This window comes from Antechinus flavipes, chromosome 4 (assembly GCF_016432865.1).
Source record: "Antechinus flavipes isolate AdamAnt ecotype Samford, QLD, Australia chromosome 4, AdamAnt_v2, whole genome shotgun sequence".
Lineage (NCBI taxonomy): Eukaryota > Metazoa > Chordata > Mammalia > Dasyuromorphia > Dasyuridae > Antechinus > Antechinus flavipes.
The window spans coordinates 424,061,094-424,080,491 of NC_067401.1; the positions used below are offsets into that span (position 1 = coordinate 424,061,094).

General features: G+C 40.9%; 1 protein-coding gene and 1 long non-coding RNA gene across 2 annotated transcripts; one reads left to right on the forward strand and one right to left on the reverse strand.

The window, feature by feature from the left end:
- The first annotated feature begins 802 nt into the window (after nt 1-802).
- PIGC (phosphatidylinositol glycan anchor biosynthesis class C) lies at nt 803-6,658 on the forward strand. Its single transcript, XM_051998950.1, has 2 exons — nt 803-901; nt 4,504-6,658. Exon 2 carries the CDS (start codon nt 4,629-4,631, stop codon nt 5,505-5,507), a length of 879 nt encoding a protein of 292 aa, XP_051854910.1. The 5' UTR covers nt 803-901; nt 4,504-4,628; the 3' UTR covers nt 5,508-6,658.
- Nucleotides 6,659-9,640: 2,982 nt separating this feature from the next.
- LOC127562902 (uncharacterized) lies at nt 9,641-19,156 on the reverse strand. Its single transcript, XR_007953839.1, has 3 exons — nt 18,953-19,156; nt 12,368-12,505; nt 9,641-9,719 (listed from the first exon to the last, which is right to left on the reverse strand). It is a non-coding gene; the product is annotated as an uncharacterized LOC127562902 (long non-coding RNA).
- Nucleotides 19,157-19,398: the final 242 nt, after the last annotated feature.

Below are 19,398 nucleotides of genomic sequence, written 5' to 3' on the forward strand. Positions count from 1 at the left end.
GATTGATAAAAGAGGTTTATTATTAGATAAGCAAAGTTAAAGTATAGGCGAAGGTAGAGATAAGGAGGGCACTGGACAGAGGGTCCTCACATGGTAGCCATGTTTGGAATCTCTGCAAAGAGGGGTTCCCAGCGTGGCCTTTTTATAATAGGAGACTTAGCTCGAGGGGCTTCCGGGTGTAGCCCCAAAGTTGGCTCATATCCGGGTGGGGCTGGGAACAGGTCAGATCTTCTATTGGAATTCAAAGGGACCGGGATTTGTGAGTTAAAGGGCAATTTACATTATTAACTAGGAGAGGGTGGGAATCTAGAAAGGAAGCTTTCCCGCATCAATACCATAGGGATGTGGCGTCTACACCAACTAGGTCGTGTCTGCACCACTTGTGCGCGTCATGGGTACCACAGACGTGTGCGGACGGATGCTGTATCTGCACACACCGAGTCCACACGCCCACACGTCCTGTCTGTGTATTCTGTTCCCACTTCTCGGTCCCGTTTTAAGGAATTAAAGCTCATGAATATGCATGCATTTACACTTTCATATAAACATACAGCCACAAGCTTATTTAATCGGCAAGGCTTAAAGCTCCACTGAGAAGGCTGGGGCAGCCCGTACATGCGCATGGGTTGTTGAGACTGCGTGGCGTTTTCCGGTTAGAACGTGAGCTCCCCAAGGCATGGGTTCGGGTCGCGCACCTTGGCCCGGGGATCCGCACGCAGTCGGGCCTGCCTTCTTCGCTTCTTCCACTAGATGGCTCCAAAAGGCAGCATCTTCGCCGCCGCGGAGCGAGAGGAGGCCCGGTCTGCGGCTGCGCAGTCAGCGCTCAGGCCGTTCCGGGAAGGAGTAGGGAGGATGTGGCTCTGGCGGTGACCAAGGGGAGGAGCCTCTGCCGAGCCCACAGGTAGGGGGTGGGGTGGGTGTCCCTGCAAGCCCCTTTCCTTCCGAGTCCGAGGAGGGGATCGGGCGGCTGGGCGGGTGGGAGTCTGATATTTCGGAAGGCGTGAAAGTGTGTGTGGGGAAAGGGAAGGACGAGCTCAGTCCTTCCTCCTCCCCAGGGTGGTGACATGAGGGCTGGGCTGAGGCCGGAGACCCAAGCTTTCTTCCTCTAGGCCGTTTAGTCTAATCTGTTTCCTTTTTAGTGTCTAGGAAATTGAGTCTTGGGGTACCCTTACTGAAGCGGGATTTGAACCCATGACATCTTAAAGAGCCTATGTTCTTCCGAGACTCCGCTCCAATGAGCAGGAGGACTCTTCCTCTTTCCAGTGACGCCATGGACCCCTCCAGTTCTGCTTGTTGGCTGGGCGGGGCTCTTTTGCCCGGGTGCCCTGCGCCACACTGCCCCCTGGAGTCATTTCCTCGCAGTCGCACTGCCTTCCCCTCCCCCCTTCACACTCTCACTTGGGGGCTTACATATCAGTACTGTGTCCCTGTCTCCTTTTGGCTGAGGAGGATTCCCGGGTCTGTATGATTGCTTACGGCGTGTGCAGAGACTGGCGTGCTGGCGAGTGAGCAGGCTGGGGGCTTCCTTATTTTGCTAGAGCATTCGCCAGGGTGGGGAGCTGTGGCGCCCCGAAGACGCATCTCTGAGTGCCCCCCTCGCCTTGGATTGCTGGATTTTAAAATGCTTCTATCCTGTCTCCTGTTCAAGGGTCTCCCGTGGGTTCCAGCGCCATCTCCAGCCAGCCTGGCCCCAAAGGGCTCCGTGTGGGAAAAGGAGGCCGGGTCCTCGAGCAGGCGCTTCAGCCCCATGCTCACGCGGGTCCTGGCCTCCCTCTCTCTCCCCGTGACTTGCTCCTCTCTGAGAACCACGGCAGCAGTTATTTGATTTGTCTCAATTTTTTTTTTTTTTTTTTTTAATTTTCTTCCTTGTAGATTCACAGACCAAAGTTCTGTGCTTTAGGTAGGGCAGGGTTGGTGGGATTGTTTATTACACTAAGCTTCCTCTTGTGGTCAGTCCTGAAGTTTTTGGCAATATGTAGAATGCTTTCTAATCTCAGACACTGACCAACTGCGTGGGCCGGGCAAATCACGTAACTGTTTGCCTCAGTTTCCTCGTCTGTAAAATGAGCTGCAGAAGGAAATGACAGACCACACTAGCATCGCTGCCAAGAAAAACCCAAGTGGTGTCAAGTTGGACACAACTAAGTAACAAATAACTCCGAATACCCTCCTTAATGTTAAAGTTTATTTTTGTAATCTCCTAATCTTGTTACTACCTTCAGGTTTTGGGGATTGTAGATTTAGAACAGGAAATTATTTTACAACTAGGGATATACTGGTTAATGTTTAATAACTGACTCTCAAAAAATAAAAAATCTGCATCGCATACTTTTAAATTTAATCTGCATTATTAATCTTATCGCCATCATTTTCTAAAATCTAATCTAAGTATAAAACAAATCAAATTATGATTTGTAGTGTTTCCAAGTTTCCAAGCTGTGCTAAAAGTGTAGCAATCAGCTCTCCCAGGCCTGAGTGAGTCGGCTCCATGCTTTCTTTGAAGTCCTGTAGTTGGCATTTTATAGATGAGAAAACTTGTCCATATTCACATATATGACAAAGCTGGATTCATATCCAGGTCTCTGACTCTAAAGGCTAAGGTTTTGTTTTCAGCCCTAAATAACCTCCTTACTAAATTGTTCAAATGAGAGTGGTATGTAGTTCCCAGGGGGAGAGCAGGTTCTGGTGACATTTACCTTCTTAATCTAGGGAGCAGAATCTACCAGAACAATGAAGACTTCAGCTGAGGTCAAATGATAAATTCATGAGGTCATAGGATCTTAGAAATCCAATAGAGCTTGGAAGTCACTCAGCTTAATTAGTCTATCATATAGAAGAAGAAACTGAATGGTTACTAGATACCTCAATGCAACCTGAAAGGTTATTATACCTAGTTATAAGCAGAGGTGAGACCAGAACCAAGACCTCATTTTCAAGCCAACTTAATTGTCCTAATTAGGGCAGTTCTGCTATAGTGGTATATAGCAGTGCTGACTAAGTATGGAACACTGGGTAATGATGCCCCCTTCTCTTCCATTGTATGGTAGTCCTGAGCCCCTGCTACAGCATAAAGAAATCTGCCTGCAGGTCTCTGCTGCCATCAACGATATCAAAGATTCTGCCTCAACAGAGGGGATACATATTTCCCAGGTTATGAGCAGTTAGCAATTTTAAGATATCATTCCAATTTGGATAAGAAACTGGGCAAATTTTAGATCCTTAGTGTCTCCGTCTGTTAAATAGGACTAATGCATCTTTAGAGGAGTTTGCAGATATAAAAAGGTCATAGCTGTTTAAACAGAAAAGGGGGGATAAAAGGGGCTCAGTTGATAGAATATTTGACTGTTCTAAGCAAAATGTCTTAACTCTGCATGTTTCATAATCCTTATCAAAATTTGGTTTCTTTCCTAGCACCTAACATACAGTAGGTGAGGAGGAGTTAATATTAGTTTAAAAGGAAAAGGACCTAGGGAAAAACAATAATGGTACTTTATTTAGCAAGGATTTTTTTTTTTTTTTAGCTATGGTTTGTATTCCTGCAGTTTCCTAGTGTTTGTCACACTTATTTGGGGTCCTATAATGTTCCATGTGGCTTAGAGCATAGTGTCAAACCCAAATAGAAACCTCTACTGACTTAGAAAACCACAAATTAACATTATTGTATGGTGTTTTATTTATTTTGTTAAACATTTCCTAATTCCATTTTAATCTGGTTGGGAAGTTTGGCAGCTTGAGTGGGCCCTGAGCTAGAGTTTTGGTGCAGAGCAGTTTGACTCTGTAGGTCTTGTATATTAGGATCATAGATTTAGAGCTGGAAAGGATTTCAGAGGTCAACCAGTCCAATCTCCTCATACGAACAATATCAAAGCAATGAAATCACATGCCTCAAGTCACACAGATCTTAGGGGGCTGAGATGGGAGTTACATTCAGGTCCAGTGATTCCAAGTCACAGGAAACAATATTTGTAAAAAGCTTGGCCCAGTGACTGGCACAGGGTAGGCACTTAATAAATGTTCCCTCCCACTTTCTCCTCATTGTACCAACATCATTCTATTATCCTTAGAGACAGACATCTTGCCATTCAAAATACTGTAGTTAGAAAAAAGACATGTATTTGTGAAGTTTTTGAAGTTGTCATCACACCTACCTCATTTTAATATTTATGGTCTAAGTAGATTTGAATGGGGATGTTTAATTCTTTTTGGTTGACCTACAAGGAATTCATTTCCAAAGATTAATTGATATTCTCTCTCTCTTTCTTCCCCTCCATTCCCTCTGTCTTTCTCCCTTCCTCCATTTTCTCCCTCCAACTTCCCTTCTCTTCTCTCTCCCTCTTTGTCATCTCTCTCTCTCCTTTCTCTGTCTCTCTTTCTCTTTCCCTCTCTCCATCTCCATCCTTCTCCTCCTCCCTCCCTGCCTCCTTTCTATTCCCTCTCCCTCCTGGAATTTGGTCAACCTTGTTCATCTAATGGATCAATCGATGGGAAAATCATCTGGTGCAGAAGAGTATGGAAAATCCAGAGAGGGCCCATCTTCCATCCTCCTGAAGAGCCAGCCCCACCAGGGCTTATGGGTGAGAGTTAAATCCAGTCTGTGCTCGGATGATAAGAGGCTGTGTTCACAACCAATGGCCAACACCAGAGTCGTGGGGTGGCAGAAGGTGCTGTATGAGCGGCAGCCTTTCCCTGATAACTACGTGGACCGGCGGTTCCTGGAAGAGCTGCGCAAAAACATCTCCACCCGGAAATACCAGTACTGGTCCGTGGTCTTTGAGTCCGGGGTGGTGATCCAGCAGCTGTGCAGTGTCTGTGTCTTTGTGGTCATCTGGTGGTATATGGATGAGGGTCTTTTAGCGCCCCAATGGCTCTTTGGAACCGGCTTGGCTTCCTCCCTGATTGGCTACGTGTTGTTTGACCTCATTGATGGCGGGGCTGGGCGGAAGAAGAGCGGGCGCACGCGGTGGGCTGACCTGAAGAGTGCCCTGCTCTTTATCACATTCACCTATGGCTTCTCCCCAGTGTTGAAGACGCTGACAGAATCCGTCAGCACTGACACCATCTATGCTATGTCTGTTTTCATGCTCTTGGGTCACCTTATCTTCTTTGACTACGGGGCCAATGCTGCGATTGTGTCTAGCACCCTCTCCCTCAACATGGCCATCTTTGCCTCTGTCTGCCTGGCCTCCCGCCTGCCTCGATCCCTCCATGCCTTCATCATGGTGACATTCGCCATCCAGATCTTTGCCCTGTGGCCAATGCTACAGAAGAAACTGAAGGCCTGTACCCCATGCAGCTATGTGGGGGTCACGCTGCTCTTTGCTTTCTCTGCCCTGGCGGGGCTGTTGACCATTAGTAGTGTGGGGGCCATACTCTTTGCCCTGCTACTAGTTTCCATTTCTTGTCTCTGTCCTTATTATCTCATCCGCTTGCAGCTTTTCAAAGAGAACATTCATGGACCTTGGGATGAAGCTGAAATCAAGGAAGACCTGTCCAGGTTCCTCACCTAGCTTGGGGCAGGTGGAGAGTTCCCACATTCTGGTACTAAAGACTGAAAGACCAGACCCCACCCCTCAAAAAAGCAGCCACAAGGGGAAGAAGGTCTCTCAAAAGCAGCAGGTTGGGAGATGTCTGAAAGAACAGCATTAGAAGAATGAAGTAATGGTAGTTGCTGATGATTTATACTTCTCCATCTTACAGAATGGACTATGATCTTCAGAGGTCTGGCAATGATACTGACACTGGATTTGAGATTTGCTATGGCCAATGGCGTAGTGTAGTCTTATATAAAAACTGAAGCTTAAAGTCTGAGTTCTTTCATTTGACTTTCTTCTAAGAGGGAGCAAGGGAATAAGCATTTATAAGTGCTTCCTAGTGCCATACATGTGCTAAGCTCTTTATAATTAAGTCATTTGATCATCACAACAACCCTGGGAGGTGGATGCTCTTAAGGAAACTGAGGTAGGCAGCAGTTAAATACCTTGCATGGGGTCACACAGTAACTGTCAAGAGTTGGATTTGAACCTGGATCTTATTGACTCCCAGTGCTCTAATGGCTCCATCTAGCTACAAGGACATAGAATATGGACAAGGCTTACTCATCCAGACTTTTTAGCATGGGTCATGATTGCCTGTTGAATAAAGTTCAAATTCCTTCACCTCCTTTCACATTCTATCTTTACAGTTATAACTCATACTCCTTTGATCTGTTTTGTGCTAAACTGGACTACTCAAGAAACTGCCCCTGGAAGTAGATAGGAGAGTTCTATAGCTTCCCCTTCTCTGTTCTCCATCTCCATTGCTAGAGGTACCCTCTGCTTGGAAAGCTACTCTCTTCCTCTGATGAATGGATCCTACCCCATTGCATGATCTCCAACCCCAATACTATGTGTTTATTCCATGAAGACTTCTCTGATGTCTGCCTTTGCTAATAACCTTCTTCCTAGGAGTACTTAAGAGTAGCATTGATGGTACACTAGTGCATAGTATGGTTAGATAGCCCCCTACCAGGCTATGGGGGCTCTATGGGGGCAAGGATCGGATCTTTTCTAAACTTTGTATCTCTCTCAGCAACTACTACTGAGCTTTGCACTTGGGAGAGGAATCGATGTTCATTAAAGCAATGAATAAATAAAAAAGAAAAAGATGACTAGTAAAAATACACCAGGTTTTCATTAACTCTGGGCCTGTGTTCCTGTAATTTTCTGGGGATATCATTCACTGAAATCTTTTAAAGTTAATTTCTGTCCTTATAAAATTTTAGAATCTCAGGGTTGAAAGGGATCTCAGAGGATATCTAGTGCAGTTTATAGTTAAAAAAGGAATTACCCCTAAAATATTCTTGTGCACGAGGTTAATCATTGTCTAAAGATTTCCAATGAGCAGGAACACATTGCTATTTTACAAGGCAATCCTTTCAACTTTTAAATTTTCTCTGACCTTACACTTGAATTTGCCTCTTTACAACATTCATCTCTCCTCATTTTGATCCACTTCTGTTCAAGTAGAATAAGTCTACTCTTCCATGTGGCAGCTGTTTAAATATTAGAAAGACAATTCCTTATAACATGCTCTTTTGGCCTGCTACTACCCTGTTCATTCTCTTCTGAATACTCTTCAGTATTAAAAATGGGTGCCCAGAACACAGTATCCAAATCATGCTCTGACCAAGACTGATGGCATTGTCTCCTTTGTCTTTGAAGGCAGCTGAAGATTATATTAGTTTTTTTAAAAATTATCATTCTATGACCTTATTGAAGTTCTAAACAGGTCAATAATACTATGATATTATTTACCTGTTTAGAGCTTCAACAAGGTCATAGAATTAGATTACTTAAATCTCAACCTATGAAGTCTTTTAAAATTGGGGTAACTTAGCACCAACTTATTGCACAGACTTTATAGATATTCATGTTCAAATAACATCAGTAGAAGGGGACAAGGGAGGATTTTCATTTGAAGTTGGTGTTCATATAGGATGAATGAAATTCCATTGCTTTGTGGAGCCTGGGTTACTTTTCTTTGGAAAGACGTTTCAGATAAAGTGTTTTTGATTAGGATGTTGGACCAGTGTCTTAAGCCATTTAGTCCCTTGGCGTTCTTTTAAATTTTTTATCTCAGACAAATGAGTACTTCGATGGTACTTTGATGGTTAGAACACATAGAGTTTTTACTATCTAAGAAAGTACTGTAGAATAATTGAACAAATCTTCCCCCCGCCATGGGCCACATAAGAAAGCAAAGCTTTGTATCTATCCTCTACTGAAAAAAGCCTTCAAATTCTTTTTGTCAATGCAGACAATTCCAAACCCTTTACTCTGACATTTGAAGGTTTGTGTAATATAGTCTTCAATCTATGTTGCTAGCCTCATAGTATTTCATATATACTCTATGATCCATCCAGATAATTTTGTTTTGTGGAAAATAACCTTTTAAGCTAAGTGGCCCTGGGCTTCAGGTAGCAAATAAAAAGGAAAAAAAAAAAGATTAATTTGAGAGTATAAAATGAAATATTCTGATCTATTAGCCCTGATCAAGAGGAAGTATACCCAAGTCATTACTGATTTTGTCCATAAGGAAAGTGCCTTCTTGTATTCCTGAATCCAAAGTACACAAAACAGTATGAGCTATAATGAGGAAAGGTTTGGGAAACACAACTGGCAACTTTCTAGAAAGTATGTAATAAATACCAGTATAAACTCTGATGCAGCCACATTTGAACTATTTTATGTAGCTTTGATTCTTACACTTGACTAAGAATAATCAATGTCTATTAGGATGATCAAATGGATGGAGAAAATAGGAAATTCCATAGGCGTTTAAAGTAAATTTAAATATATATGTATACATATACACACATATATATTTGTGTAGTTTTAATCTATCCATTTATCTAAGGTGAGAGCTAAAAAGGAATATAGTTAAAAAATTTAAAAATTGTAATCGGTATGAATAAGGTTTAAATGGTCTTAGAACTTGACTAGCAAGATTAGCAATCTTGAAGTAGTACAATAAAGGTGCACCTTTGCAGCTTGAGTGGGAAATCCAAGCAGTTTGTCCTTTAAACCATAGGAAATGAGAATATAGATTTATTATTCCACGAGAAATACAATAAATAATAAATACAAATAAATTACAAATGAGGCAAATTTATGAATAACACTTTTATGGCTACTAAAGTCAGAACCTCAGAGAGGATAGTGTTGTAAGAGGACTAGGAAAACATCTTGTAGAAGGTAGAATTTGTGTCAATTCTTGAAGAAAGCTAGGGAAGCCAGGATGGAGAATATTCCAAGCATGGGGGATAGTCAGTGAAAAGGCAGAGAATGGGGGAGTATATTATGGGAGGAACAACAGGAAAGCCAGTGTCAGTACCCAAAGAGGGGTAAAATGTAAGTCTGCTTGGAAGGTTAGAAAGGGGCCAGACTTTAATACCTAGCAAAGGAGTTTGCATTTGGTCTTGGAGATAAAAGGGAGCTCCTTGAGCTTATTGAGGGAAAAATGTGACGCGGTCAGACTTGCACTTTAGGAACATCTCTTTGGCAGCTGAGCAGAGGATGGTCTGGTAATAGCAGAGACTTGAGACCAGGAGACCCAAGTATATGAGTAACACTGAAGTAAGAAAAGAGATCTGGTTTAACAGCTCAGATATTTAGAATGAATGCAAGGAAGAAGCCAAGAATATTTAGGTTAACTTTAGATCAATAATGCTTCTTTCAACATTAACTGAAATGCTCAGTAACCTTATAAAAAAGGTCACTATGTAGCAACCTTATTGTCCTTGACTTCTTATTTGTATTCAAGTGAAGTTGTCTTTCTGGAAATGTGTAGGGCTACCCTAGCTTTTTAATTGAGTGATTAAGTACACTATTTAAGCTAATGAAAAGTATTAAAGACCCATAGCATACCTGAGCAAAGAATTCAGACAAAAGATTCCACTTTTTGCCAGCAGAGGGGGCTAGTCATATTTATTTATATTAAATGTCTAGCTCAGTAAATGTTGATGCAGGTCCAAGCAGCAGTGCCATCTTGTGGACATCTTGAAGAACATTTGTTTCTTTTCTCTTTCTTTTTTTTTTTTCTTTTTTCTTTTTTCTTTCTTCTTTTCTCTTTCTTCTTTTCTCTTTCCCTCCCTCCCTCCTTCCTTCCTTCCTTCCTTCCTTCCTTCCTTCCTTCCTTCCTTCTTTCCATTCTTCTTTTCTCTTCCTTCATTCCTCTCTTTCCTTTTTTGAGAGAGTATATAATATCTAACTACTTTCCTCCCGAAAGACTTTCACCTGTTTTCTAAGTTTCAATCAGTTAAAAATCTAATATTGCCAGTGAATCCTTTATAACTCAGTAGCAGAAATAGCTGATTCACTGGGCTTTTATAGAAATGATCTCCTTCCATGACAGGGTCTTCCTTTTATGCTAATGCAGGTATGACTATGTCTGTGATCAGGAAACAGACGAATTATTAAATTGGTTTGAAGTATCATGAGCTCCTTTTGCCTTTTTTTTTTTTTATCTCTAGTGCTTAACACAGTATCTGGCATATAGTAGATGCTTAATAAATGTTTACTGGTTGACAGTTTTATTTTCCCACCTTTCAGTAACACCTCCCCTCCCTTATATACATGATAAAGTATCCCTAGTTTGTAGTTAGCCCCTTAGCCACACAGCCCCTCCACTGCTTCTCTCAAACTGGTGATTCCGTTCCCTAATTCTTCTGTGTCAACAATTCATTGCTATCTTGTATCCTACTTCCTCAGAGCATTATTTTATATGAAAAGTAACTTGGAATAGGAGAGACCTGAGTTCATACTCTTAACACTGTAAGGCCAGAGGAAAGGGGAAGAGAATAAACCGTTTGTATAGCTTCCTACTAGGTGCCAGGCACTGTGCTAAGTGCTTTATAGAAATATTTCATTTGACCTTCACAATTCTGTGAAATAGATGCTATTATGATCCCCATCTTACAGTTGAGGAAGTTAAGGTAAACAGGTTAAATGAGTTGGCCAGAGTCATGTAGTAAATGTTTGAAGTGGACTTTGAATTCAGATCTTCTGGACTCTGGACTTCTGGACATTGTACTACCAACTATTTCCAAAGTCAATCTATTTGAACCTCAGGATTCTCATCTTTACAATGAACATTCAAATACTAGTTGTAGCTATTTTACTGGGTTGTTGTAAATCTGAGTGAGAAAAGTGGAAGTTACTATCTTTATAAGATTCACTCTGTTTTGGATCTTAATGGTGTGAGTACCACCTCAATAATTAATTTTTAATCACTATATGTCAGATATTGTGTTAAGGTCTAGGATACAAAGAAAGGTTCTCAAATATGCTCATAGTCTATTGGGGAGACAACAAGAAAATTAGGTATTTGCAAGATGTATGCAGGATAAATTGGAGATGACATCAGAGGACCAGGAAAGGCTTCTTGTAGAAGGACTGATTTTAGTTGGGGAAGCCAGGGGAGAGAAATGAAGAGGAAGAGCTCTACAGGCATGAAGGGCAGCCATGGAAGATGTCTAGTCATTGCATGCAGGGAGTAGCAAGGAAGTCAGTGTTATGAGATTGTCAAGTAATAGTGTAGAATGAAGTGTAAGAAGGAAGGCCCTGGTTGTGGAGGGCTTTGAATGCCCCAAAGAGGATTTTATATTTGATCCTGGGGTGATACAGGGCCTATGGAGTTTGGGTTGGCAGCTAGGGGAAAGGGTTCCATGGTCAGATCTGCACTTAGGAAAGTCATTTTGACAGCAGCACTTCTCAGACTTTTTGTCCTGATTCTAATCTGTGTCCCATAAATTCCTTGTGAGGCTTACCTCTCATTATTTTAATAGATAATGGATACTAGTCCACCTCTTGGTCTATTTGTTACCTCTTCCCCTTATTATGACCATACCACTTTCTTTTTAAGTCATACGTAATAGGTACTGTGGTAATAGGATAATGTGTTACCTTCTGGTAACAGATGCATTTTAACAGGCCTTTTCTGGAGATATAATATTTTTAGTAGTAAAAACAATGGGGATTTCATATATGAGGATGCTGGGAAGATTTCTAAGCAGGTTGTTTTTTTTTTTTTTGTTATCCCTTAAAGCATCTTTTTTTTTGTGTGTATGTCTAGTTTTAGATATGATCCTCTTAGATAGGAAATTGAGGAGATAGCTGTCTGATTAGAAACCACTTCCTGAGCTTTAATTTAAGCTGAAGCAGCTAAACACTCAGATTTGAGGCTCAAAATTTGACCTTAAATAGGGAAGATACCTATTTAAATAATATCCATCATTATTGCTTTAACCAGAGTGAAGGCAAAATGGTGACATCTCACAGCTAAAAGGGGATAGGAGGGACTAGGATCTAACTACGGCCAGCTTGACTATTGTGACAGTTGGAAAGAAGTTAGAAGAGCAGCCTCAAAGCTTTTGAACACTTCCTCAGGGCCTGCTTGATTAGGTCCTTCTATCTGCAGCCACTAGCAGCTCCACAGGACCTGCCTTTCCATCCATGCAGTTCTCTTCCTCATCCCATTTTCTACACACACACATACACACACACACACACACACGCGCACACACACACACACACACACACACACTCACAGATGTTTGATGCCTGGGGCAATTCCATCTTAAGAATGTGACAAATGCTAATTTTTGGTAACTCATTCTTCAGTTATGAATGTACTTCCATTTCACCATAGTCACCCCATGATAGTGATTCTGAACCTCTATTTGCCATTGTTCAAACCCCATTTTCCATACTGCCCTGACTGATTATTTATATTTATCTCCCTCATTCTCTCCCCTAAAATCCCAACTCAAAACTACCCACTCCTTCCACTGTGCCCTCTGGAATGTCTGTTTCATAAGCAAAAAACTTACTTTCATCTTAAATCTTTTCCTTTGTCACTCCTTCCATTTTCTGGCTCATAGTAAGATCTGACTCTCTTGATAAATGGCCATCCTGCCTGGCCACCCTTTGTAGCACTGGCTGAACTTTCACTCATTTCTCTTGGTTCACTGGTGAAGAAAGAGGTTAGAGTCTCTTAATTCTCCATTGGCACTTCTAGGTTCTCTCCTTATCCCCATCACTCAGTAGCCTCAGTAACCTCCTTTGCAATCCACCTCTTATCAGTTAATTGAAATCCTGGTGGTGGTTGTCTACAGACCTCTAGGATGTTCTTCTTCATTCTTCAGTGAGTTCAATGCCTCATCAAAGTCTTTCTCTCCCCTTTCTCTCCTCAAACTAGAGGACTTCAACATCTAGATTAATATTCCTTCAAAAATCCTAACCTCCCAGTTGTTCAATTTATTAATTTCCTATGAATTATTTCTCCATGCCACCACAGATACACCCAGAGGTGATCGCATCCTTTCTTGTCATCATCCACACGAGTTCAACATTCATATTCAGTAACTCTGAAATTCCATTATCTTATCCTAGTCTCTTGTCATCCCATCTCTCCCTCATACTTAGCCTTTCTTGACCTTCAATCTTACCAAACCTCAGCTATTTCCAAAGCTAGGGATGACCCTGTAGAGGACAGACTTTCTTCCCTTCCCCATTTTGACTTCTTGGAGAACCAGTTCAACTTTACACTGTTCCCTTCTCCCAAGACACTTATCTCTTTGTCCCCTCAATGATCTGCCCTTTTAAAACCTTAGCCTAGGATTAAACCCACCATTTACTGCCTTTATTCTTATTCAAGTGGTATTGATCTAAGCTGGGTGAAGTCATGAAACTATGATGACTGGGTCTCTTATAAGTTCTTATTTGTAAAATTTCAACTGGGCCCTCACCTAGAGCAAAGCAATTTGTACATTTCCCTAATCAGAGAGGAGCCAGGTAGGTGTCTCTGTGGATAGAGCACCAGGTCTGGACTCAGGAAGAATCAAGTTCAGATGCAGCCTGAAATACTAGCTGTGTGACCCTGGGTAAGTTACTTAACCTGTTTGTCTTAATCCACTGGATAAAAAATGGCAAAGCACTTCAGTATCTTTGTCAAGAAAACCACATGGATTGTATGGTCCATGTGGTCACAAATAGTTGGACACGAAGAGATGATTGAACAACAAATTGATTTGCTATCTCACTCACCACAGTGCCTTTTCCTCCTGAAATCTCAATCTAAATATCTGTCTGTCTCTGTCTCTTTCTCCCCCCACCTCTGTTTTTGTCTCCCTCTCCCTTCTTCTTCCCCCCTCTCTTTCTCTCTCTGTCTCTCCCTCTTCCTCCCCCCTTTCTCTCTCTCTCTCTGTCTTTGTCTCTCTCTCTCTCTGTGTCTCTCTGTCTCTGTCTCTCTGTCTCTTGTGTGTGTGTGTGTGTGTGTGTATGTGTGTTTGTGTGTAACACTGCTCTTCTCAATTCTTCTCCTTCCTATCTGACCATTCCTTTTCAGAACCTTTTGCTAAATTATTACCCAAATGATTCCCCCAATTGTGGCAGTATTAAAAGTTTCTGTTCTCAAGACTACTTTCCCTATGGGTCTTGTCTTTTAACCCTGGCCCTTAGGATAGTGCTTAACACGTACAGGTGCTCAAAAAATGCTTTGATTGTCTAAGTGCTTTCTAAAGCTGAATAAAGACAATTTTATAGTATTCCTGAGACATGAAATTAGAAGCAGCATGGTTTTAGAAAAATTGCCAGTGAGTACCAACTACTCAGCTGTCTAACCCACTCTTGGTGCCCTGGGCCAGGCTAGCCATAGGGATCCTCAACTCATGTTTTTTTCTAATTCCATCAGGAATTTCAGAAATTACAGACTTGTGGGGGGAAGATAATTCCTCAAAATATCCTGGTACCAATGAATTCTCACTGGCCTTTGGGAAATGCCTAAGGGAGGAAGCTTAAGACAAGACTTGGAAGTTGCTAACCCTCATCCCAAATGAGACAGACTAGCCTAAGTCTTTCTCCATTTCTGGACAGAATGGCCCTATGATTCTTGGCCCACAATACTGGTTTAGAGAATAATAACATTTGGACAACATTATGAGGAGGTGGGACAGGAAAGGATAGCATTGCTCCAACATCTAATCAATCAAACAAATAAATAATAATTATTTATCAAATCCCTACTATGTGCCAAGTATTGTTCTAGATTCTGGGGATGCAGAGACAAAAGTGAAACAGTCCATGCCTTCAAGATGCTTATATTCTAGGAGAGAGAGCATGTAGATAAATAGTTGGATAGATAGAGAGATGATAGATAGATAGATACAAAATACATACAAAGCAGAGAAAGGTACTCTTGGATGGGAAGATAGCTGAAGTTTAGAAAAAGGAAAGCACTCATTGTGAGATTTAAGGAGTATCTGAGCTGAGTCTTGAAGAAAAGAAATTCAAAGAAATGCAAGAAAGGAGGACATTCTAAGCATGGGAGTCATTCAGTACAAATATAGATATGGGAAATAGAGTAATTTACAAGGAATGGCAAGAAAGCTAGTATAGCTGGACCATAAGATATAAGGAAAGGAATGACAAAGGTTGGAAAGGTGAGATGGGATCAGGTTGTAAACAACATTAAATGCCCCAAACCAGCATTGATATATGGCCCTCATGGTAATAACAGTATGGAGACACTGGAATTTACTAAATGGGAAACAAGACCAGGGCAATACAGTCAGACCTGTGTCTTGGAAAAAATAGTTTGGCAGTTTTTGGAGGATGGATCAGAGTGGGTAGAGACCAGAGAAAAGTAGATTAATTAATGCAATACAACTAGACTATTGCTGTTGCTGTGTGTTGAGTAGGGACAGCAGTGGGAGAGTGATTAAAGGAAGAATATAGAAAAGTTATAGAAATAGAAATGACAAACGTCTGATTATATGTGTGGGAGGGGAGAGAATGAACTGTTAGGGATGACCTTAGAGTCTGGAATCTTTTATTTCAAGTCAGCAACTATGGTACTGACTTGGGGGGAATAGGGAAGGTTAGAAGAGGGAAAATTTTTGGAGGAAAATAATTTTGTTTTGGACATGTTGAGATTCCCAATTTGAAATGTCCAGTAAGCAGATAGTAATGTGAGGCTAGAGCTCAAGAGAAAGACTCAGGCTAGCTATATAGGTCTGAGATTAATCTGCAAAGAGGTCATCGAATCCGTGGGAATTGATCTCAACTAATGAGAGAGAGGATATAGAAAGAAAAGCAATCAGAGATCAGTAAACAGCCTTGGAGCACATCTCTAGTTAGTGTGTTCATTCAGCAAAGGAAACTGAGGAGTAGTCATCAGGCAGGTGGGGGTGAAGGGTACTAAAAGGAGTGTCATGAAACTGGAAAGTAGACAGCTTCCAGAAGGAGAGAGCTGTCAGTAGCGTAAAAAGCTTCAGAGAAGTAAAAACTAGTGAGTTTTAGAAAAGACCGTTTGATTTGGCAATTAAGATACCACTGGTAACTTTGGAGAGAGTTGTTTCAGAAAAGTAATGAGGTCAGAAACCAGAATGCCAAGGGTTTAGATGAATGTGAAGAAAGGTATGGAGAGAATGAGTGAATAGTTTCCTCAAAGATTTTCACTCAAAAAGGAAAGAGAAATATAGGACCAAGTGAAGGCTTTTTTTTTTTTTTTTTTTTAATGATGGGGCAATTTGGGCATGTTTGTCAGCATGGCGGAAGGAGCATGTCGATTGAGAGTAAAGATTAGAAAGAGGAGGAGGGATTGTTGGAACAGTTTGCTAGAGAAAATGGGGAGAAGACGTGAACAAGACAAGAAGGGGACTGGAAAAAAAGAAAAGAAGAAAAAAGGAGGGTAGGAAACATCTAAGAACTGCAAGAAAAGAAGTGCTGAAGAGAGCACTCATGGTAGATGGCCTTGATTCTCTGTAAAGTCTGAGGTAAAGTCCTTTGTTTGTATGAGCAAGGGATTTGAAGAAAGAAATTTGGAACAGCTATTGTATCATTTGGAGAATAAATCCACTTGGGAGGAATAAAAAGATTCCCTTGCTGCTGAGAGGTCTCAGTTAGGATTAGGTAATATAGATTTGTAGTAGATGCAGTCAGTAGGGTCTTGTGACTTCCTCCAGCACCCTTCAGCTGGACATGAGTAGGAATGGGAGAGATAAATGATAGAGGAGTAATCCAGTTCTGGAGTTTGGCAGGAAAACTGTCAATAGGAAAAAGGAGCAAGATATTTGAAAGTTGGGAATAGTGTAGTTTGGGAAGGCAGGACAATGTAGCCAGAGATGATGGTCTGAAAGGGTGTGGAAAGCTGGGGTGGATGGTGGTCATGGTGAGGATGAAAAATTGGTTTGAAAGGAGTAAATCATAGGGGAAGATAAAGCGATAGGCCACCTACAAATTGAATACAGATGTGTTACTTTTGTTCTATTTGATTGGCTCCTAGAGGGGAGCTTCAGAGGATGACTTCTCATTTTGGGCTCTGTCCCTCTTTCCCCCGCTTAAGCAATATTCAGACTGAATGGGCCCCTAGAACCTTTCCTCTATTTTATCTTCATGCCATACACAAAAAAACAGATCATGTAGTTTTAGTGGAAAGAGGACTGAAGATGGCATCAGAAGGGAGATCAACTCTGAGCCTCTGCTAATTTAGAAGGAGCATGTAGGAGGGTGGGAGCTGCAGAACAGATTTGGATTCTTAGTGGTGATTGAAAACTCAGATAGAAATAAGAGTTTCTGGGAAGTTCATATTGACACATACTAATATCATCTATATTATATTATATTTTTATTTATTTTGTTAAATATTTCCCAATTACATTTTAAATCTAGTTCAGCCCCACTCAGTATTGTAGGCCATAATGCAAAGGGCAGTGTGTCTGGTACCTCTGAACTGAGAGAACTGCTAAGTCATCTTCTAGCTCTGACTCTTCTGTGACAAAAGTTTTGCTGTGAATGAGTTAGTGATATAACTTAGAATTTGAGGCTTCTAAGCAAACTATTCACAAAGGATCCTTTGCTCTTTTGTAAACTTTGTGCAATACAAGGCTGACAGTTGTCTATGCAGCAGAAGGCTCTTTGGCAAAGAGTGGGGGAAAGAGGAAATTGGCAAGTGATTTCTCCTTAATCTATTTATACTTTCTCCATTGCCATTTAAATTTTATCTACTTAGAGCGGAGCTATGAGGGTACAAACTGATCCTCAAGGAAGGAAAGAAAAAACATTAATTGCCTACTATGTGCTAGGCTAAATTGTGCTACACACATATTCTCTAATTTGATCATCTCCACAATTCTGGGAGATAGGTGCCATTATTACTTTCATTTTACTTTTGAGGAAACTGAAGCAAACAGAGTTTAAGTGACTTGCTTAGGGTCACACAGCTAATCCAAGGCTAGATTTGAACTCTAGTCTTCATGACTCCTGGCCTATCTATCTACTAGATGCTTCTATATACTGTGACAAATTGGCAGTAAATTGAGAGGCTCCATAAACCACCTCTGAGCCTTAGAGGTGTCTAATAAGTAGCTATTGTTCAATAAGTTAACCTTTTGAGTGGGTGGGGCCTCTGTCATAATTTCTCTAGAAGTTCATCTAATTTTGTGTTTTGAGGATGTGTGGTTAATAGATGGTAGTTCCTTGCAAATGCAAAAGGAGGACACAAGGACTGATAATATTTGTTGAAGAGCTCTATTTGACACAAATGTGGTTATCCTGGTGGCAGCTCAGAGTGCTGACTCTGTCCCTATAAGCTAGCTCCTTGGCCTGCCCTTTCAGCATACTGACAAGTAGAGCAATGCAGGAGTGAATTGTAATGCTGCAAATGAAAAGAGAGGGACTTAGGCATCCTGGCGTTCCACATTAGATGCTGTATGTGGATGCTGATGCAAATATAGAAGGATGGATGGAGTCCTTGCCTAGGACTTCAAACTGGATTCACCTTTGGAAAAGGTTTATTTCAGAAGCACAGAAAATGGGATCCATCTGAACAGTTGGGCAATTACAATTAAAAAACAACAACCAAGTCAAACCCACCACCAAGTACATATTTCTTGAGGATTTGTATGGTATTTCATGTTGACCAAAGTGAAAACAGGGAGGCTAGCAAGTATCAAGTTTCCCCAGTTGTGAAGGAAAAAAGAGAATAAGATCCAGTATATAAATAAAGCTGTGTGATCCTGGGTTTATCACTTAATTTCTCTGAGTCTCAGTGTCCTCATCCTTGAAATAAGGACAATATAAAGAGCTTCAGAGAATTATTAGGAGAAAATTCAGGCTCTGTAAACCTTAAAAGATAAGTGAGAACTGCTACAAATAATACATACTATGATTTCTAGCTAGGCAGTTAAGCACTCATGAAGCCAGATCTGCTTAAAAGTGTCCTGGATGTCCAAAAAGGGAATAGGAGGATGGGGTAACTTAGGCTCTTCCTACCAGTATTACTTATATTTTCCTGTGGGTTTCCAAGATATCAGGTGAAAGATCTATCAATGCAAATATGATTCAGAAAGCATAAACACTTTCTTCTGTTACTAAATCTGGCACGAGGAAGATGGTCAATGGAAAGATTATCTTACCTTTGGATTTTTGTTGCCCATCTCTTATATTGATGATCCTTGGTTACCTGGTTTTGGAAATTACTAGGTGCATTTTTTTTTCTTTACTACAATATTTTAGGACATTGTAGAATAGCTTTCAAATTAGAAGTAGTTTTGCTATAGTACCCAATGACAGGATCAAAATTCTAATTTAGTCTTTGGAGTATTTGGGACCATGCATCATTCTTCTATTGGGAAAAGAATAATATGGGCTTCTGATTGGTTGAAAAATAAATTCTATTCCTTTCTTTCTTACATGTTAAAACTACTGAGTTCTGGAATAGTGGATTGTACTATTATATGTGATTTAACTGGTTGATACTATTCTAGAATTCAAGCATCTGTTGTAGCTTTTTGTAATAGTTTTTCTTGAAACGATCCTAGAATTATTATCATGAATTTTTAGAAGAGAAAGAGTAGTTGAA

Excerpts from the sequence above, each read along its gene's own strand:
- PIGC (XM_051998950.1), top strand. The coding sequence starts at position 4,629 with ATGGCCAACACCAGAGTCGTGGGGTGGCAGAAGGTGCTGTATGAGCGG.